General features: G+C 57.9%; 1 protein-coding gene across 4 annotated transcripts in view; it reads right to left on the reverse strand.

The window, feature by feature from the left end:
* Window positions 1–19,750, reverse strand: part of EFR3B (EFR3 homolog B) — a 41,732-nt gene extending 21,982 nt beyond the window's left edge. The window contains exons 1-4 of one of the 4 annotated variants that reach the window (XM_069805480.1): window positions 19,629–19,750; window positions 7,711–7,787; window positions 6,499–6,626; window positions 2,679–2,829 (exon numbers count right to left, since the gene is read on the reverse strand). In XM_069805480.1, coding sequence (XP_069661581.1) covers window positions 2,679–2,829; window positions 6,499–6,626; window positions 7,711–7,787; window positions 19,629–19,635 — 363 coding nt within the window. In that variant the 5' untranslated portion in view covers window positions 19,636–19,750. Of the gene's footprint in view, window positions 1–2,678; window positions 2,830–6,498; window positions 6,627–7,710; window positions 7,788–11,062; window positions 11,217–18,260; window positions 18,318–19,628 lie in introns of those variants that run through there. The other 3 variants (XM_069805481.1, XM_069805478.1, XM_069805479.1) reach the window with 3 other exon arrangements.
* Window positions 19,751–21,907: the final 2,157 nt, after the last annotated feature.

Below are 21,907 nucleotides of genomic sequence, written 5' to 3' on the forward strand. Positions count from 1 at the left end.
GGCTCCTGTGCTTGAAGCCGACAAGCTCCAACTGAAACATGGCTGGGACGAGCAGGGAGCAAGCGCAGGGGGAATGCGAGGAGTGTGGCTGCCTTGGAGAAGCAAAACAACGGCTGGCAAGGGATAACGCTGCCACCTATAAATACATCAGACATAAATACATTAGCAGATGAACATCAAGGTGGGGGAAGAGCTGTTTAAATGAAAGATCAGTGTTGGTTCAAGGAAAAATAAAATAGGAATGACATCGAGCTGGAAATTAGATGGTTCCTACCCAAAGCGGGGAGGTTGCCCAGCAGCCTCCTAACAAGGATGAGAAACCAAAGTGGATTTAAGCTGCAGCTCCATATGTTCACCCCAGGGATTATCGGATGGGGTTATAGCGATCACGGGATGGTGGATTTTCGCTGCCGCCTCCAGCTCCGTGGCTGTGGAGCACAGCGGGCTGGTTGGGATCAGCCCCTCCGCAGCGCAACACCTTGGCTCTGTGTGAGGAGGGAGATGTGTTTCAGGCGAGATTTCACACCGCGGAGAATGACTCACTTGGAGCAGGTTTCTATAAACAACCTCCTCCCGCCTTTGCCATCAGCTCCGTTATTGTGAAGATTGCTTGAGACAGCACCCTCTAATTAAGCACAAGCCTGAGGCACATTCCTTATTAGCAGATATAGGAAGAAGTGTCTCATTATCATCGCTCACTTTTCTATAAAAGCCCACAAGTTTTCTGTGCTATGTGCCCTCTGAATACCGCCATGCTGGAGAGGGCAAAAAACCCCAAAGCATCACTAAACCATCATTCCTGATCTGGACTCCTCATTGAAACACCTGCTCCTGGTTCCTGACTGCAGTGACAGCAGCACTAAGGAAACACCTATCCATGGTCCAGGACCATCTCTCCTCTCCACAGGTGCCTGAACACGGGAGGTTTGCAGACTGGAAACATGAGGCAGGGCTCTGTCTCGCCTTGACCCAGTGCCTCCCACTTGAGGATGTCCGTGTTGGGGCTGGTACGCTGAAGCCTCTGCTGTGGCATCGTGAGCCCCTGCAGCAAGGGCTGTCCCCTCCCCAGCTCCATGCCAGCAGCTCCCATTGAGGCACAGCTCCATGCCATGTTCCAGTGGATTTAGGGCTCTGCTCAGGCACCAAGAACCTGAGGAGTGTCCAGAGAGCAGCCAGGAATAGGGAGATGCTGGCTGAGTTGAGCTTTAAACCCTACCTCCACCCCAGGTCCCTCTGGACCCTGGGACAACCCCGGCATTTCCTGAACAGCTCAGGGGCTGGGCAAGGGGATATTGCATGTGTTTGCAGGCAGGGCTGCACTGCAACATAGGGTGTTTTCTTAGTAAGAGATCCAGCTGCTTGCCACTGGGATGGATCCAGGCAGCTCTGGCACGTCTCAAGAGGTTTGGACAGCAAGTGGAAGTGGCATCTCTCTGGTCTCCCATGGAGCTTGGGCCACCCTTGGGCAGAGGGACGTGGGTGCTGCCTGGAGACCCTGCTCCCATTGCAAGGGGCTTTCCCAGGCAGCCCCTGCAGCATATCCGAGGCTTACAGCAGCATCACCACACCAAAATGCTACGGTAAGCTGTTGTCAGCAGCAGGTTTCAACTGAGGCATCAATCCTCCCTCTTCTCCAAGGGCTGTGGATTAATAGGTTTGCCAATGGGCAGCTCACATCGCTTTCAGCTGGGAGCAATTAGCTGCAAGGGAGAACGGGGCGTGAAAGGTCTACACTCGGCTGCCCGTGCCTCGGCGGAAGCATTTACAACCCCGTGTCCATGACCGTGCTGGTTCCTGGAGGAGAGAAGCATCGCAGGATGCAGTGCTACCCTGTCCAGGAGGCGTCAGCAGAAGCATTAACACCGTCCCTCTCCGCATCGCACACGGCAGAGAATTAAAGCTTAGAGCTGAGCTCTCTATGCATTTCCCAGGTGCTTGAGAGAGCATCTACCCAGTTCACCCTCCTGTCTGCAGGATGATCATCTCCATCTAAATCCCCTCTTAGAAAGAAGCAAGGACAGATGCTGCTTGTCCAAGCCAAGCTACTGGGCACCGGCAGAGCCCTCGCAAGCGTGGGTGTTAGGTACACCCAGTGTTCCCAGTAAAAAACAGCAGAAAGGCCATGCATAAGTGGCTGCTGGCTGCCAGTCAGGATCAGCAGTTTGGATGCCGGGAGGATGTCACCTTCGTTCATCTGTGCTTCTCCTTTCCCCTTATTTTATGTCTGTGACCGACACATCCCCAGTCCAGCTAAGCCATTTACTGCAAGCAGCAGCTCTGTTTAAGCCAGCCCTTTTCTGAATACAAATAGCTCCCAAAATCCATGCGGATCACCTCCTAAGTTAGTCTATTGTCCGAAACTGCTGACAGCCTTCATGTCCTCAGGCTCATTTAGGAAAAGCTGAATTCAAGAGAGGGAAGGCATGGCAGCAGAGATCAGAGACCAGCGACTGGTCACAGACAGCAAACAGCAGGGACAGTGCACGGGCAGCACAGCCAGGGTCTCAGAAACCTCACGCATGGCAGGACACACGAGAGGGGACACCATAAATCCTCCCCTGCAGCTCTCCCCGTCCTTTCCCAACAAGATTTCCAGAGACGCAGGGGTGACAGGCAGGGTGGAAAGCAGAGGACAGGGTCAGCAGGCTGCTGCCACCTCCCAGTGCTCTCCTACTCACCGAGTTGGTCCCCAGGATCTGCAGGTTGGGCTTCTCTGACTCCAGCAGCTTCGCCACCATCTTCAGGAAGCTCTCCACGAAGAGGTTGATGCTCTGGCAGTGGCAGGCCATGAGGAGCTGGTCCAGTGCCTCCATGGCGATACACACGTACCTGGGAGTGGGCAGAGGCCAGGGTCACTCCCCGACAGCAGCATGGGCCTGCGGCCATCCCTCCTCTTCCTCCCCTCTCCCAAACCACCTGGGTGCCCACCAGCAAAATGCCAACCTCCTGCCCTGGCCAACCCAAGGAGAAAAATTTTTACACTCAGAATACCCTTGGGATATTTTTAGATGGTGTGGGCTGCTCCCCAGCAAAGACCCAGCTGCCCCAGGACCCAGGCTGCCAGCAACACCTTGCATCTCCCCCCGCACCGTTTGTGGCTTCCCTTGCCCTGAACTGGTCTTTGCATCCCGTGAGAGAGCACTGGGCTTTGTACAGGGTGGGCTCAGCATCACAGGCAACCGTTCTTGCAGACCCAGCTGGTCCTGGCCAGGGAGGAGGGACAGGATGAGAACACAGAATTAGACTGATGTGCTCCAGAAAAGCCGTGCTTAGATACACAATAAAGCAACCCTGCAAAGCAGATTCACATCACCCCAGAGCTCCCGGGGTGAGCAGGGTTTCCTCCAGAAGTGCGCAGACCAGGATGCAGCACTGCCCACGCCAGGATTACCTCGTCCCTGATCCCTCCAGGGACGGGATTCTGCCACTCAGTATTGGCTCTGCATGCTGAAGAGGGACAGGGGAAGCCCAGAACCTGATTCAAACACAGCAGCACGAGGGGACGCACCCGTGACGGGTCCCTGGGCCATGCAGAGGGCTTCCCTGAGCACAGCGCATCCCTTCTCCATCCCTCCCAAGCAGGCTGAGCTCACCCACAGACGACCCTCTGGCAGCTGGCTTCGCTGCAAGCTGCCACAGTGCATCTTCCAGGCTATTTATTAAACCAGTCCTGTGACACTCCTGCTTCTGATGGGAAGCTGGAAAACCTTGTGCCCAGCAATGAGTCCCAATCAGGTGCCCATTACAGAGGTGGCCAGCTCATTATGCTGCAACTGAAGAATTTGTTGGGTGTTGCTTCATATCTCCAAGATAAATTGGACCAGTTGCTCGGGCTGGCTCTGCCGAAGTCTGTTCACAGGCTGGTCCTGCGGTGCTTTCTGCATTGACAGCATCTGGTTTGTTACCAACGCGGTGGCCGGAGCCCCTGGGTGGCCTGCTTGTGCAATGACCACGCTGACCTCCAGTTGCTGGTTGCCCACTGTGTGCATAAAGCCTAGCGAAGAAGCAATCCCCAGCCTCCGACTACTCTGAGCAGACATTTATTCCAGCTGGAGTTGCCCAAAATACACAAAAAACTGAAATGGTGATTGCACTGAGTCTGACAGCTCCAGCTCTTCTTGCAGGACCTCTGAGGTATCCAAACACCTGACATGGACCTGGGACCTGGACACTGGTAACAAAACAAACTTTACAGCTCCTTACCACCTTCCTTTGACTCCTGCTCTCCGTGCAGCTGTGAATCTGTATCGCAGCAGCTCACATCAAGCCCAGAATCTGCCACAGCCAAAAGCAGGAGGTGGCAAGCACAGATCTCTTTGCACTGAGCGCATTCCTCCTTTAACCTCCATTTTTCAAGCTCCTTGCACGGCCAGATTTGCAGCCTGGGTGGCATACAGCAGCCACCAGCTTGTGCTGCAAGAGGGAAACCTGAAAGCACCAAGCTGGCCAGCAGCGAGGCAGGCAGGAGCTGCCCATCTACTTGTGCCAGCCCTGCCTGCACGTTAAAAGGGAGCTGGGGAGGCAACTGCCCTCTCGGGGAGAAAAAGGTGTCTGATAAACCCTGGACTTCCAGGTTCCAGTTGGTAAAACACAGCAAGATCGATCCCTTCTTCTGAGGACCCAGAACTGTTGAAATCTGGCTCCAGTCTTGAGTAGATTCTCTGGTGTGCTGTAACGTGGTTGAGCTCAGACTGCAGCCTGTACTTCAGACACCATTACAGCTCTTCCAGATACCGCGAAAATAAGAAGCCAACTATTCCTGGATCTGTGAAGCTCCTACCCATCTGTCAAACTGGGTTAAAACTGGTCCAGAGGGTAAAATGATATGAAGAGGTGACCAATGACCAGCATGAAGCATCAAGCTCCTTTCTCGTAGGAAACAAGGGTAAAAACAATTTCCTGTGGCCCAATATTATTGCAACAGCATGGCTTCTTTTTTGGGGACAACTGGACACAGGCCACCAAGAGGCAAAAGGGACACTTGTGGAGTTGTTACCTCGGACCTACCCCAACCATCCTCTTACAGATGGTGGGCTGCATCTCTGCAAACTCAAACAAGAGCACTTTCTCCTTTCAGCAATAAAAGTAACAAAAAGATGACACTCAACAGGCCTGAAATCAAGGCTATCTTCATCTTACACGCAGGAGACAGGTACCTACATGCTCAGCCACTCTTTCAAAGCCCGGCTGTGTGTCTGCAGCGGGGCAAATCCTTCTGCTCCAGCCAACACTGACCTACAAAAGAAAGGTTGATCCAAACCGATTTAAGGCATTTCAAAGTTAGACCTTGAAAATCAGCTAGTGCTCCAACCCAATTACGTGCCTATATGCACAGGCGGTGGAGGAAGGAATATATTCCCCCCTCCACCCAGTGAGGCTTGTCATTAGATGTCAAAAAAATCTTTGAAAGCCTTTCTTTTCCCAACATAGCAAGCAGAGCCTGTTAACAGCCGCTTAACCACAGAACATCAGGCAGAGCTTTGAATGTCCTGTCACTCCCGATGACGGGTGATGCAGATGAGGCTTTGAAGGTTTTTCAACTTTAACACTTCTTAGGCAGGCTGCTGGCTTCTCTTCCCCCAGGATAAGAGGCAGACTGAAGTTCGCACCACGAAGCTGAGCTGTGTTTGTCTGCCGCGGCTTTGTTCAGGAGACAACAAGAATCAATCCAGGAACTATTTCAAAGGGAAGGAGCCCTGCCATGCTCCCCCAGCATTTCTAATCAGGGCAGTCAGCTATTTTCAGGTGGGTGCTGCTCTCCTTGCAGTAAACATGGCAAAGCGTTGCTGGAAGCGATGCGGGAAGGGAAGACGAAGGGATGGGGCCCTGCCAGGACCACACAGGTAAGTCGGACAGAGCAAACACAGCAGTCCCCATCCAGCCCAACGCATCCCCATCATGTGGTCTCTGGAAAAGCGTCAGAGCGCTGCCCCTAATCCTTGCTCCCACTTCTGCCACGTCACCATAACTCAATAGTGATGTGCATGGGGTACAACACACCCCAGCTTGTCACGAATAACTCCCAGCAAGCTGCAGCCAAGGCCACCCTGTTTAGCTGCTTGCCCACACCTAGTTAGACTTCCATCTGGCTCTGGAAGAGCCACGGTAGGCTTTCAAAAGCCAGGAGGTTGCCACAGGCTCCTGATGATGGTCTGGAGGGATGATGGCAGTCCTGCTGCTGCGGTCAAACACCAGACACACGCAGACTCCTCAAGCATGGACAGCATGATGCCAGGGAAATGCTACATGGCTCCCAGCTTGCCTGGTCCCTTGCAACTTTGCAAGGAGTTTGCACATCCCTGCATGCTCCCATGTCTCACTTTCGGAGGCAGAACATGCTCAGGTCTCTGCAGCATGCTCATAGCTTCAGGACACCTTGCAGCGTGCAGGAGCTGTGTGCCCCACACATTCTCCCCCTTCTCTGATCCCGGGCTACTGTCTAGTGGTCCATCGTTATGCCAGTCACTGGGGTGGCTGAAACAGCCTCCCAGTCCTTACCCATATCGATGCCGGCTCACATCTCGGATTAGCCGCTCGGAGAGGTAGGCACCGATGCGATCCAGCTTCTCTGGGGCAGACAGAGCGTAAAATGTCAGCTTCTCCATGTTGGTCTTCACCAGACCATCCTGAAAGACAGCAGTGCAGGGTGTCACAGCCTCACACCCAGAACCGGCAAACATCATAAGCATCTCTGCAGCAAACCTTGGCAGCAATACCAGAGGTCTGGAGCACACCAGTCCCATCCCAGTGCTTCCCCACACCTTGTACACAAAGGAAGGCAAATGAGGATTGCATTTAGCCTAGCTGAGGGCTCTCTGATGCACCACAGCCAGGGGTGACCCCAGTGCAAGCCTCCATTGAGCACCCCACATTGTAAATACAATGAGAACCATTTGCCAGCCCCTAGCCATGCCCCAGCACCGAGGGGGACAGGGGCAGACAGGGACATCAACACCTCCACACTACTGAGGCCAAACAACACAAGCGTGCCAAGCTGCCAGCCCCAATCCCCCGCAGCCTGGAAAACTGCGGTGCTTCCTCCTCTCCGCATAGCTCAGCAGCAGCCTCCTCTCTTGTTCAGCTTTGCTGCCAGCGCCATGACAAAACAGGCGCTCACCGCCTCCCTGGGTAATCCCAGCCCTGCTACCCCCAGCCGGGAACCCCTCTTCCACTGCCTTCGCATCTCAGCTGTGAGAAGTAGACAAAGAGACCGGATTTGGGATGCTCCAGGAGCAGCTGGCAGGGCATCCCCCATCTCTAATTCAGCGAGGCAGCAAGCAGGGAACCAGCTTCCCCGCATCCTGGAATCATAAGCAGCTTTTGAGCTTGAAAGCCTGGCTGAGGCCTCAAGAGACCCCCACTCTTAGAAGCTGCTTTCCTTATCCTGCAAAGAGAAGGATGTACGCCTTCAGGTCCTGTCCCCCATCCTCCCATCCATCCGTCTTCAGCATCTTCCCGGCACCTTTGGGAAAGGAAGCCTGTCCCTCCAGGCCGATGTGGCTGGAGGAGCTGCTTTTGTATTTCTGCTCACAAACGGGCTTTAAAGGAAAATCCAACCCTCCAGGCACGGTGGAATGGAGTCAAAGCATCACCCGCCTCCCAGGAGCCATTTCTGGGCAGGTTACTCAGCATCCCTGCAACCTGAGCTGCAGGAGAGCCGCAACACGGTGCAGCATGGAGCTTCGGCACGTGAAGCAGTGCCTCGTTTACCTCTGGGTCCTCGGGGAAGATGTTGTCGACGAGTCTTTTGTAGCGAGGACGCAGGGCACCGCAGCAGCCGCACACACCTGGAAGAGAGAAGACAGAGCCAGTCAGCAGGGACAAAATCCTCAGCTCCAGGGCAAAGCCCTGTGTGGAGGTGCCTTTGGTGGAAAACATATCCTTGGATTCAGTGGGGAAGCCCAAGAAGAGGACACGGCACCAAGCTGACAACATCCCAGAGTTTTTGCAGGCAAAAAAAAACAAGGGAAGAAAACCACAGCTGAGAGGCAGGGAACTGGCTGGTGACCAGCATCATTTGACGTAGGACTGCAGGGTTATCTGCTTTTCTCACCCAAGAAAACAGCCCCCAGAGACCAAGATGTCCAAAGTTCCCCTAAATCTGTGCCTTTCTCTCTCTCAAGATCCTCTTTTGCATCTCCTCAGACCAAGACCTCTTTCCTCCAACCACTCACCCGAGGACACACTGCTTACACCCTGCCCCACGCTCCCCATGGAGCCGGCAGCGATAAAGAGAGCACGGACTGCTGGAGACAGCAAGAGAGAAAAAGAAGAGAAAGCATCTTATAAAGGCTGTGAAAGGAAAATGCATTTTCCCATTTGTAGCCCCAAAGCTGAGCTGTTGAGCAACACCAAAACCACCTTCGATTGCCCCCCTACCTTTGGGCTGCTGGACCAAGGAGGGCACCAAGCGACCTGGTGTTCTGCAGGACACCGACACAACCATACCCACCCTCTCTTTTTGAGGGGCCTCAGCAGGTTGTCCCTGATGCACAAGCTGTGCCCCATGCAGCCTCTCCGAGAGCCAAAACCCCTCGCAGCGGCAACTCCACAGGCAGGCATCAGCCTCATCCCAACTCAGAGCAAAGCAATTAGCCCTAGCTGCTAAATATCCCAAACGTGGCTGCGATCCCCTGCTCTGCTTTTGGGGAGCTGCCGAGGGAGGAAGGGATCGTTTGCAACCTGGATATTTCTCCCTGTGCCATATCCTCTTTCTCAGGGCTGCAGCACACGCTCCGCAGCAGCCAGGGACCCCTCCGTCTTCGGCTGGGGGACGGCCGGCGTTCCAGGTGGGCTCTCGAGCATCCATCGTGCTCCCACACGCACCAAGCACGGGGACGGCTGCAGCACCAGAGAGTTCAGCATCCGTGGGCAATGCCACCCCGATGCATGCCCCTGCGTAAAGCTGTACCAGCGCTGCCCTGCCTACCAGCCACTGATGAATATCTGCAGTTTGTTTATTTAAAAAAGGGGGGAAAAAAAAAAAAAAAAGAGATTGCCAGAGGCGCTACCGTCCCCAGTGCCGCTCTGAGGGCTTTGCACGCCAGCATTCCCCGGCTCCCGCACAATGCATTTTTTCCCCGGGGCCTGGCGTTACTCGGACACTGCACCCCACGGAGGAGACCGGTGTCAGCCACCCCAAAGCACCGGCCTTTGCGAGCCCGGGGAAGCGTGAGTAATTCGGGGCTGCTTTTTGGCAACCGCCGCCGAGAAGCAGAAGCTGGGGGGACAAAGGCTGCGCCGGTGGGAGCCGGCGACCTCTCCCGCTGGAACACATGAGCTCACGCCTGCCCGCGCCAGCTCCCGGCGCTGGCACGGCTCGCTTCCCGCCATCTCCTCGCTCGCTTCCCGAGCGCTTCGCCTCCGACGGCCGGCGCTCGCGGCGGGGGAGGCAGCCCACCCCACCTGAAAGCTGTCGCTTGCTTTGGGGTCCCCTTTGGCGTCCCCAGGCCCACCGTTCCCAGCAACGCTGCGGTGGCAAAGAGCTCCTTCCACCTCTCGCTCTCTCCCTGCAAACCCCCCCGCACCTTCCCACTATCCAATATTTTATTTCTAAGTCTCCTGTCTGCTGCCCTCCCTCCTCCCTTCTCAGCTGCCTTCGATCGATTTTGCTCTTTTTCCAAAGTACCTTTAATCTGTCCTCTTAATAAATTCTCATTTGCCATTCACACAAACGAGCGTCTGATGATCTCCTGAATCCTCTTAATAAATTCCCCTTGCCCCGGACAGCCGAGGCAGCGTGACTTATCCCAACTTGCCAGGCCACGCATCCCTGCCGACGTCTCAGCACGGGCCATGAGCTCTCCCTGTAAAATAGCTGGAGAGTTTCCCTGTAAGCGAACCCATTGGCCAAGAAGCCAGGTCCCCTCCACCTCCTGCAGCCTCCTCGGCAGTTCTCTCACCTCCAGAAATGTGACTTTAGAGTATTTTCAGGATTAATGCACATTCCTAGCCCTGGGAAAGGAGCAAAGAGACCAGCCGTGTTCCCAATCCACCACCCTCATCCTGATGAATGAAACCGAAGAGCAGACGCAGCACGGATCCCATCAATAATAACTGCATAATTAAATCTAATGCCTTCCTTCTCACCTAACACAACCTCTTCTTCCAGAAGCAGGAGATTTTTAAGGCCTCACCTAAAGAAAGCAGCAGCGGGAGACAGACAAAGACCCAAAGTGCCTGCCAGGAGAGGGGACCAGGCGACCCATCAGTCCCACGGGGCAGGAGGATGAAGATGGTCCGGACGGGGAAGGCAGGAAGGTTGCTCAACCCAAAGCCACGTCAGGCCACCGGCGGGCAGGATCCCACCATGGCCCAGCAGAAGGACAGGCCCTCCTACAGCGCGGTGTCTCTGGGGGACTCTCTGATGTCTCGTGAGAGGGCTGAGCTCCCTGCAGCAGGGCACTGAAAGGGTCTCTCTTACTCTGCTTACGTGAAACCAAGAGAAACTTTCCTGCCCCAAACCCCTGCCGTCTGTCGGTTTTGCCCAGCCCAGACATATACAGGCACAGACAGGGAGACCATAAATCCTTAAAAAAGCAGAGTAAAAATGACACAGACCTTGAAGAAAGAGGAAGATTTTCTCTTGTTTTACTTCCCCCCCTCCAAGGGCTCTCCAGAGAGCAACAAACCCAAGCCTGGTCCTGACGCCAGGGCTGAAATCAGCCCCGTGTTTGGTCTATACGGGACCCCCCCCAGACCCTCGCAGCACCAAACCCTAATGCCGGGGCTAGCAACAACCCCCCAACGAGGGTCTCAGACAGACGTTCCTTCTTCCAGACACCAGTTTCCTTTAGCACCCACCACGCCGACCCCATGCACCTTGTACACTCGCACCAGCACCGCAGCCACGGCTCGAGCCCCGAGCAAGGCGCCGACAGGCAGCATCCCGCCGCGAGGACAAAACCCTGCAGCCGCAATGCACTCCTCCGGTCCAGGCTGGCACAAGGGATTTAAAAAATAGAAAGATGACACCGAAGGTCATCGGCAGCCAGAGCGGCTTCCCCCTCCCAGGAGATCCAAAGCCAGCATCCCAGGGAAAAGCAAAGTGGGGAGAAGGTACCTGCTCCGGCCACGTGCAGCATCTCCCAGGAGCAGGCAGGGCCAGCAGCACAGAGCCGCAGAGCGGGGCCGAGAGCCCACGTTGTCAAAGCCATCACGTTCGGAGCAAACCGGGGGGCTCGGGGTGCCGGGTATCGCTCTCTTCCTCGCCAAGCAGTAGCCGGTGCCGGCCCAGCGGCAGCATCGCTGCAGGGGGATGCTCAGCCGAGCGGGGAGCAGCCGTTTAAATAAATAAGGGAGCTTTCAGCACGGCTGCTGAGTCACCGAGGCGGCTCTGATGGCAGCTGGGAACGGTGCTGGCTTTGCTCTGCCGGCGTCTGCACCGGTACGCGGGGGCGGCTGGGGAGCTGGGCATTTCGGAGGGCCCCGAAGCGGGGGACAGGGGCGATTTTTCAAGGTCCCTTGAGCCCAAAGCTCTCCCGTTTGGCACATGAAGCATTGCTCGTTTGTGGGCAGCGCTAACAAGGGGGGGGGAGGCTCGGCGGGTCGGAGCTGACACCCCGAAACAGCACCCAGGGATGTGACAGACACACAAGCGTGGACCCGCACGGTGCATCACGCTCTCCTCCTGCTGGCAGCCCGCCACTGTGGGAACCAAGGACGTGGATTTTCTTAAAGATCAGGTAAAGCGAGGCACGGAGAAACGTGACTCAACCCTCTCCCTATGGAGGGAATAAGGTGGGAAACCCAGGAGCAGCATCAGCTCCCGCGGCTACCCATGATACGTGTGTCACCTCCGTCTTGCACCCACCTGGGGCACCCCAGTGGCATTTATTTTATCGGGCTCTTCACCGCCGCAGCTGAGAGTGAATCTGCGCTCTCGCCGGGGGGCAAAGTGAGCCAAAAGGGCCTTTTGCTTTGATAGCTCAGCTCCAAGAAAGTCAATCTAATTGGGGATAATTACAGTCTTTCAGTCCCAGCGACTGCGGCTTGCTAGCGTAACCCCCACTTAGCTGCTCTGATGCCGGCATGAGCCCCGAGGCTTTCGGATAAACTCATTGCATGCAATTCCAGGAGCGGGGTTCACTGGTACCAGCTGTAACTGGGGTTGTTGGGATCGAGTACGGCCAGCTGAGAATGGGACACAGGCCCAGCTCACCTCCCGAAATGACCACGCACTCTCCCACCAGTGCTCTGACCTTGAGCCTTTCCTTGTTAATCCCCTCCCCTCTCCCCATTTTAATGGCATCCTGGCAATAAGCACGGCTGGAAAACCTTATGGCCATACTATTCGAGGCCTGGAATTTACTTAATAAGGGCACTCCAACTGATTGCAAATAAATCTTAATTAAATCACACAAAATCCCTCATTAAACCTAATATCCCATGAAGGTCGCTCTCTTAACCCCAAGCAAAAACACCGTCCTGAAGGTAGGGGTTGTACCACCAGCCCAGCGCTGTCTTCCCCCGAGCCCCACACTGAACCAGAGACCTTTCCCTAATCTGTTTAGCAAAAGCTCTTTTATGCAGCCGATGTGAGAGTCTCCTTCATACCCACCCTCTGACTCCCTCAGCACTTTGGCACCTGGTGGGTGAGCCTGCCTGGGTAAAAGGATGAAATCTTCCTGCTACGCTTTAGAAATGTCACTGAGCAATATTCAAGTTGGCCTGGCAATCCATCAATCCTATTTTCCATCCCCCCCAGCATGGGCAAGGGGATGCAGCGAGGAGCCCCAGGCCATGGGAAGGAGGTAAAAAAAACATCAGGAAAGGCAAGAAACAAGCAATGCTGGCAGCGAGAAGGGACAGACTCTGTGCTGCAAGGGATGGCGGGCACTGAAAGAGATGTAGGGCACTGCTTGCAGACCCCCTCCTCCCCAAAAGCCATTCCCAGGGGAAAGCCTGCAGCCATAAGCAAGCACGGCTGTGAGCTCCCCTGAGGGAAAGGCTTGCTCAGGCGCTCCTCTGAGCTTCTGCCACCAATTTAAGAGGCAGGAAAACCTACACTAAAAATCCAGCTTCTGTGCCAGCAAGCCCCCATTTGCCTCCGCACCCCCACGGAGCCAGGGCAGATCCCAATGTAAATCAGCACAGCCCCACGGGCCAGCAGTGGTGTAAAGCAAGCCAGTAAATCTCTCCCTAATCGTGTTTAAGAGAGCCAAACGCACTGGGCACCGATTAAAACCGCTGCCCAACGCCCTCCTCGCAGGGTGCCATGCTGGGAACAGGGTGAGGACTGCAAGGTGCCCCGTGCCCTGGCAGGGGGAGGCAACAGCAGCCCCCACGCTGGGAGGGGAGGCAGATCGAGCAGTTCAGATCAGCCCGGTGCAAAGACGAGCTGTTGGAATAGAGAAGCCATGAAAAGATGGGGGACCTCGGGTGGTTGCATTAGACCTCTACCACCTTTAGGGGGGGAGGAAGAAGCGGGGAGGTGGCCAAATCCAGCTCGCCCCTGCAGCTCTGCAATTCAGAGCAATGTCTTGATGTTAATTAATAGTTCCTGACCTTCCTGAACTGTTCGGGCGCCACGGCTTGTTCCCTTTGCCGCTCGTTAATCACTGCTCATCCAAGTGTCCTTCCATAAGAGCATCTGCAAAGGGGGTGTTATAAAAGCTGACAGCTCATCTGCGAGCAGAGACGCTTTTGAGGACGCTGCAGAAGACCCAAACTTCCAAGGGCAGCACAAGCCAGCGCTGATCACAGGGAGCCACTTCTCTTGACGCCGGCATGAAGGGACAGAGAAATATTTCGAGGCACAGACAGCGAAACATTTCGAGGCACCAACAGCAAAGGAAGAGCAGACGCCTGGGACTGGCGAGCCAAGGCTGCTCCTGACAGGACGTATTTCTCTTGTCGCTGAGCGGGATGGACAGGAGCATGCCGGAGATGGAAACGCTCTCCCAGACATCGCCCGCAGCCCGCTCAGAGCCGTCGGCGCAAAGCCTTTTAGCTCAGCAATTAAATTCGCAGCTTCCCCCTGGCACTCCTCCACGCGCCGCTCTCGCCTCGCTTCCACCGACGCAGCCGGGGCTCGTCGGGGCAGACACCGCAGCCGGGGGGGCAAAGCAGCTCCACGCAGAGCCCCAGCGTACGACCCTGTGCCTGGGCTCCCCCAGCCCGTGCGGGGACCCCCCCAAACAGGAGCTGCTCCAGAGGCCAAATCCACGCTGGTGCCAGCTTGTCTGAATCCCACCTGAATTTGCCCAAACACGCTCCCTCCCATCTCCCCCCCCTTCCAAATGCCGACAGCTCGAGGCATGCGGGCATCAAATCCAGCTTTAAAAACTCCGTGGCGAGCGGTGGGACATAAATCAGCCCCGCTGCCAGCTTACACCAGCGATGGATTTGGCCCTCCATTATTTACACTTCAGTGCTCGGCCGAGCCTGCCACTCCGACACCGCAGCGCGCGCGCAAAGCTTCAACAGCGGCCAGATTAATTAATATTTCACAGCGGTGATTAGACTCGGGCATTAAGACCACACCAGCCCTTTTGCATGCAGGGGAAACCACCCATTAAGGGTAGAGCTGCGCACCGGGAGGTTTGCATTACGTACCTGGCACGCCGGCAGTGCCAGTTCGAGGGCAGAAGAAGGGGAGTTAAGCGCCTTAATGGGTGCCTGGTTTCATCACACAACCCGTGGCAGAGGGAAAAGCTGGGGGGAGGAAAGAGCTTAAACAGCAGGAAATTCACTCAAACTCCGGCCTCGACGCAGCTCCTCAATGCGAGACGTTCACCAGTTGTCGCGTGGACGTGGTGTGTCTGGTCCGGACCACGTAGGTGGGGAAGCTCCGACGGAGGCTGAGGGTCCACCCAGCATCAGGGCCAGCCTCTGAAACCTGCTTAATTAAGAGCCAGGTTCATTTTGCAAGCCCAGGGCCTTGCCCCACGCAGCGCAGAGCCGGATGCGAAGGAATGGCCAAGGACACAGGAAGGCTTGCAAGTTTGAAAGGTTTTTAGAGAAAAAAACCACACGCAGCCCTCCCACCCTGTTTTGCACATTCAACAAAAAACACAAGAAGGACCTTCGTGAGATGCTGACCACACACGTCTCTGTGGTTTCTTATTTCCCCAAGACAGGCTCCATCAAAGCCTACAGACAGTTTTAGCTTTTGGCAGAAAACCTGACCGAACACCCTCATTTACAGAGAGACAGAAACGTGATGGGACCAGCTACAGCCACTCTTTCTCTCCAGCCTTTCTGGGTTGTTCGCAGTCCCTGCGGAGGGGGAGCAACTCCAGTCCCCAAGGCAGAGCGACCTGCGACAGAACTACAGCACTGCAAGGGTTCAGCCAAGAGCGGAGCAGCTCTGGAAGTCCATTTTCTTGTGCAACTACTGATTGCGCAAGCAATTGCCCGAGCCCTTAAGTGGTCAGGCTTGATGAGGTTTGAGGTGAGCAACGCCAGCTCCTGGCCTGGCACAATCCCCTCTAGCATTTGCTCCAGGCGGAGGAGTGCCCATCTTCACTGCACGGGTCAAATCCTGCCTGCACATGGCAATGCTGTCTGGAAATGCACCAGGAAAAACGCTCTGGAGTCTGCCACGGCCATCGAGGTTTAACACAAACCCATAAAGAGCGGTGGGTGGGTGACCTGGGAAAGCCCCCAGCACTGCTGGCACCACAAATAGCCCCTTTTCCTCTACGAGCACTGAATTAATTTGCAGATCATTTAGTTAAAAAGCATAGAAGAAAAAGCCCCCCCCAAAAAGCTTAATTGCATTTCACATTCCCCTGCTGAGCCATCCAGTCCCACCGAGCGCTATTTATTTAGCGCAAAACCCATCCGCTTGTGAGGCTGCTGGCTGTGACTCAGTGGCACGCTGGCAGCCCCAGACGGCTCGCAGGGACCTTGCTGGCGCCCACCACCGACAACGCCTCTTCCCCGGGTAGCCAAAAAACCTCATTTCCCCTGCTCCAGCTGCTGCTGAAAAAAAAAAAAAAGGGAACCTTCTCTATTTCCAGCTCCGCTGGCGTGGGAGGAGACAGCTCGTGCCGGGGCGACCAGAAAGCAAAGCGAGGGAGTGTGGAGGAAACAAACTGCGGTGAGCGGCTGCGGGGCTGGACGGTTGGCATACGGCTCCCAAAGGCTGCTGCTGCAGCTCTGACACACGCTGCCTTCCCAGCAGCTGCCAAAAGTATGGGGGGGATTTGCAGACAAGCCCCACCGGGAACCCCCCATGGAAATGTTAACCCCATCCCATCTCCGCAGCCCCACTGCTCCCTGCTCTCCCCGTGCTCTCCCTGCTGCCGTGCCCCTGTTCCTGGAGTGCTTTCAGCCCAACGAGCTCACTCTGCCTTTCGCACATATTTCTGAATTAACGCCCAGCTCCTGGAGACGGCACTGAAGCAGGAAGGTTGCCGGCGGCTGGGTACACAAAGCGCTGGGCTTCTCCTGCAGCCGGGGCCACGGCACAGCCCCCGAGCGTGGGGCAACCGTGCTCTCTGGCCAGCCAAAGCCTGAGAGCAGCAGCCCAGCTCCTGCGGTGCGAAATCTCCCGTGGAGCAGCTAATCCCCAAGCCAGGCTCAGGACAGCGAACTCCCACCGGCGACAGGGACGCCAACCTGAAGGTTCGGCTCACAAAATTGCGGTTTGCACGACCCCAGCCACCAGGACCAGGTGCCGGCACAGCTGGGGTCAAAGCTTGGCTCCCCCATTTTCACCGGTGACTGCAAAAGGAAACCGAAACCGGGCTGAAAACGGGTGCAGATCCCCAGCAGCCCTGCTCCACGTGCACGGCCACCACCACGGCCCCACACCGCAAGCCAGGGGTGCCAGGCACGGCCATGCCGGGCACACCGCTCTTGCCTTGCACACGCAAACACCAGCTCGGCACAAGATGCCAGCGCTGCAGGATTAGAGGGGATGCAAAGGGTGGCCCGTGCCCCCCATGCTGCCCCTCTGACCACCTCCCAGGGAGGCAGCGGGTCTCCCCCATAACGAAGCAAGTGTCCCGCACCGCTTCGTCCTGTCCGCAGAGAAAAAAACATCCCCAGTCACCCATCTAATCCTTCCCCTAGGCCAAGAGACAGTTAAAAGAGAGATTAAAAAGATACCAATAATCCTGTGCATTCCTAATGCACCTTTCATCCGAAGTATCCCACAGAGCTTTCCAGCTCCTGGATGCTTTCCAGGACCACGAGCCGAGCGCAGCAATGCCTGGCCATGAGCGCTACCGGGGAAGGGACCAGCCTGGCTTTTGTCCTCAAAGTCACATTCAGGTCCCCAGAGCTGCTCTCCCCTTCCCCACCCTAAGGAATTGCAGGCTATTTCGGAGCAGGGGCTTCCCCAAGACGCGAGGTAACCTGCGGGTAAGCGGAGCTGTGGCCCTATGTGGCATCGCCATTCCCGGTGGGCAGGACAGGCTGGCCACCGAGCCAGGATCCCAGGGGACAACCGGAGCACGTCACACCCCCCGGGCCAGATCATTAACCTGGCACCGGGGGGGCTGGCGGGGCTCTGGGGGACCCGCGGCTCAGCTCTCCCCCAGGTTTGCAGAGGGGCTGGGGTCCCCTGCAGTTCCCAAGCAGAGAGGATTATTACGTGCTCCGGGCTGCTGCAAATCGCTCGGATGATGACAACAGCTCCCCGCAAATTCCTGCTTGCAAGCAGCACAAACTGCCAAAAGAAAATCCCCCCCCAAAATCAGCCCAAGCCCCAGTGTGGATGAAAAAGCCCTGAGCAAGGGGGGGGCAGCTCAGACGGAGAGGGCATTGGTGCGAGCATTTGGGCATCGGGGACAGCTGTCCTGCAACGAGAGCATCACTGCCAGCCCACACCAGACAGAAGGGTCCTGTGGTCAGAGGGGGCGAGGGAACCTCGGCGTGGGGGGGCTGCAGAGGGGCCGTGTCCCCGGGGCACACAGCAGCCGTCACCACCGGCTGCCACAGCCGCGGAGGGGAGGGAAGCATCCCCCTCGTTTTGCGGGTGGAAAAATACCAGCTGGGAGACCTGAATGACTCAACGGAGGCCACGGAGGAGTCGGCACTGTGACGAGGAGAGGAAAGGAACGGAACCCATGCGTCCTGCCTCAGCTTCCCTCTTCCTGGCCCCGCTAGGTAGAAACCCGCTCCCCAAGCCCCCCAGCTCCGCTCCTTTCCCCCCAGAAGGCAGGTGCTGCATCCCAACGCATCTCAGGACCTCCCCCGGTATGCACGCCATCGAGCCCCAAAACAAGCACCTCATCACCCAAGGTGGGGGGGCCGGCACCCTGCCCACCCACCCATCTCCCTCCTGCCGCATCCCACCGCGCACTCACCCCTGGCACCGCAGCACCTCGCAGAGAGGGGGGGCTCGGCCAGCAGCACCCAAAGAGACCCTGCAGTCCTCGGGGTGGGCTGGGACCCCCCCCAAGGAAGGGCAGCAGTCAGGGGCTCCCTCCTCCGTTGCGCTCGCCCTGCGCTGACAGCCCAGGGAAGGATGCTCGGGAAGCGAGGATTTAAGAGCCACCCAGCCACCCCCCCACACCCCCCCCAGCCCTTCCCAAAAGCTCCCAGCAGCTTAGCTGCCCCAGGCGGGGGGGGGACACGGCCAGCTGCTCCGCCAGCTGCTCCCCATTACGCACGTGGCATCACCCCGCCGCGCTTCCCGGCCGGGGACACGGGACCCCGTATGTCCGCACTGCACAGGGAGGGGGTGACAACAGTGACAGCACAGGGGTCAACGGTGGGGGACGGCGATCCCCAAAAACCTCAAGGCGTGGGGGCCTATATGGGATCGGGGTCTGCCCTATGGCAGGGACCAGGCAGCTCCCCAGTATTGCAAGGAGGTGGTCACATATACAACCAAGGTCCCCCGTGATCCTGGGGTGGGGGGGGTGTGACACCTGGCCCCCCCAAGTAACCAGGTGGAGCTGAAAAGCCCTATGTAGCACCCAAGGCTTCCCCACCCCACAGACTGGGTGATCCGCCAGCGGTATGGGGGTCACTGGTCCTATAGAGAAGCAAGGTCCTCCCAGCCCTGGGGAGGAGGTGACCCCAGGAACCCCGGTTGGGGGGGGCAGTTAACAGACTGTGTTCCCCCAGGAAGGGGGCCATGCCCCAGCGATAGAGGGGGCATTTACGGCCCTTTATGGAACGACGGTCGTCCCAGCCCCAAAGAGGGGACACCCTCCAGAAACTGGGGGGATGCCCAGCCCTGTAAAAGACCAAGCCCGCCCCAAACCCAAAGAGGGGTCACCTGCACTAACGAGGGAGGTGCGCGGCTCTACGTAGGACCAAGGTGCCCCCAAACCCCAAGAGGGGATGACCTCCTACTAACTTAGGGGGCACGCCGCTCTGCAAAAGACCTGGGTCCCCTCAACCCCAAAGAGGGGTCACCCCCAATAAAGGGGGAGTGCGCAGCTCTATACAGGACAGAGGTCCCCCCCGCCCCAAAGAGGGGACACCTCCCGGTAACCGGGGGGGTGCACAGCCCTATAAAGAACGACCCCAAAAGGGGTGAGCCCCTAACCGGGTCCCCGGGACACACACACACACACACACACACACGACCCCACGTCCCCGGGAAGCGGGGCACACGGACGGCCCCGATCCCGGCCCAGGCCCGGCGCCGCCCCACCGGGCTCGTCCCCGCGTGTGTGTGTCCGTGTGTGCGTGTGTCCCCCCCCGCCGCGGCGGACACTCACCGTACATGGCCGCTGCCGTCGGCCCGGCTCGGCGCGGCTGCAGGCGGCGATCCCCGGCCGGGCTCTGCCCCACCGAACGGCGCCCGGCCGGGGGCGGCACCGGGAGCGGCGGCGGCGGCGGGGGGGGGCGGGAACGGCAGCGGCGGCTCCTCCCGCCGGCACGGCCGCAGAGCCCGCCCGCGCCCCGCCCGGCACGGCACGGAACGGCACGGACCCTGCGGCACCCGCTCCGTCCCCCCCCCGGTGTGTGGGGGTGCCCCGGAGCACCTCTGCATCCATCACGGTGCTTCCCCCCCCACCCCCCCGCCGGGCATCCCGCCCCACGCTGCGCACTCAGGCTGCCCCCCCCACCCCACCCGGGGCATGGTCCCACGGCCGGTAGCACAAAGCCTGGGAGGGGGTAAAGCCACGGGTGGCAGCGGCTCTGCCCCTGCGCCTTTGGGGTCTGCCAGCCAGCTGGGACCCGCTCGGTTCCAACCCCCCCACTGTAACACGCCGGTGAGCCCCCAGCATCCTTCCTCCGTGGGTCCGACAGCCCCGAGCCCCATTTGAGGACCCCAGACCCTAGCAGAGAGGTTTCCTTCGAGAGCCTGCGGTGCCCCGCGCTCGCTATTTGCCATCACTCATCCTGGGAATAAGCACCCCGGAGCGTTAACGCCAAGCCACTTTCCCCGTGGAGCGTGTGCTCCCCGCTTCCCGCTGCCGGCCCCGTGGACCACCGGCCCTGGCATCTGCGGCCACCTGAGTGGCAACCGTGAACACCGCGGCCTTTCCCTGCACCACCCGCTGCCAGCCCGGCCAGGTGGGAGCTGCACCAGGCTCCCAAAATGCGTAGGTGTGCTGCTGCCAGCAGCAAGGGTTGCAGGGGGACGGCGCAGGAAATGCAGACGGATCCAGGTCGGCTCAGCTGCTTCTAGAAAGTGCTGGAGAGCGAGACTGGGGGGGCTTGAGCTGCCCTGGGGAGACAGGGATGCCAGGGAAAGGGCTGAGAGCACTTGGAGGGGGTGAGGAATAAGGAAAACACCTTCCCAAGGTGCCTTTCCTTCCCATTACTGCTGCAGTGTCCTTAGCAGCACTGAAGCAATGCAGCAACACCCCGCTGCCAAAGGGGAAACTGAGGCAGCGAGCCACCCTGTCCGGGTTCCGGCATCGTTGGTGGTCCTGGCCACACATGCAACAGGCACTGCACCGGTGCTCCCAATGTGCCAGTGCCCGGCTACAGGTCGTGGATGTGAGCTCTGATCACCTCCCACTCTTCATCCGACCATGCAGTTGCTGTTGTCACCTCCCAAAACCCGCGTCTCCCGCTTGGCAGCACAAACAGGAATGCGGGGTCCCAGCTTTCTCAACACCCCAGGCAGGGAAGAGAGAGCGGGAGCCACAAGCCAGTGCGTGGAGGTGATGGCGTTCCCACCTCGGTTGCTGCCTTAGCCCCCAGTCTTTGGGATCCACTCAAGGATGAGCCAGAGGAGTGTGGCACGAAAGGCTGCCGCATCCCCAGGGCGCAGGAGCACCCGGCATGCCGGGCAGGGCCAGGACATGAGAAGGTGTCAGGGCATGGGGCCGCAGAAGAGCATAAAGGAGGGTATAGCGCAGTATGGTATGGCACGGCACAGCATGGCATGGCACGGCACAGCATGGCATGGCATGGCACAGCATGGTACAGAGCAGCAAGGCACAGTACGGCACAACCTGGTTCAACATGGTATAGTACGGCATGGCACTTCATGGCACGGCACAGCACATCACGGTGCAGCCCAGTCTGAGACAGCACAGCCTGGCACAGGAAAGTTTGGCATGGTTTGGCATGTGCAACGCACCACAGCACTGCACAGCATGGCACTGAATGGCTTAAGACAGCGTGGTCCTGTGCAGCCTGGCACTGCAGAATACTACAGAGCAATGCCCAGCACAGCAGAGCGTCACAAGGGCACAACCTTTTCTCCTTCACATTTACCTTTTTCCCACCGTTTGGACCCATTCTGCCTCTTTTCCCAGCTGGCCAGGCTGAAACAGGGGACTTTGTGCCAGACCCCCCTCATGCCCTGGGGCCCCTGCCATGTCCCACAGCCACCCTGCAGCCACAGCGTGTCCCACACACGGCAAGACCAACCCATCTGCAAAGCCTGAGCTCTACCCGTGCCAGATGCTGTCACAAGCACGAGCGACCCAGCAAAGCAAAGATGCTGCTCTGGGCTGCTCTGGATGTGGCTGGGGACAAGGACAAGGCTGGAAGTGACAGGGCACCTTGGCCAGGGAGGGCCAGGGGACCAGGGAGG

Source organism: Haliaeetus albicilla, chromosome 18, assembly GCF_947461875.1.
Source record: "Haliaeetus albicilla chromosome 18, bHalAlb1.1, whole genome shotgun sequence".
In the NCBI taxonomy this organism is placed as follows: Eukaryota; Metazoa; Chordata; class Aves; order Accipitriformes; family Accipitridae; genus Haliaeetus; species Haliaeetus albicilla.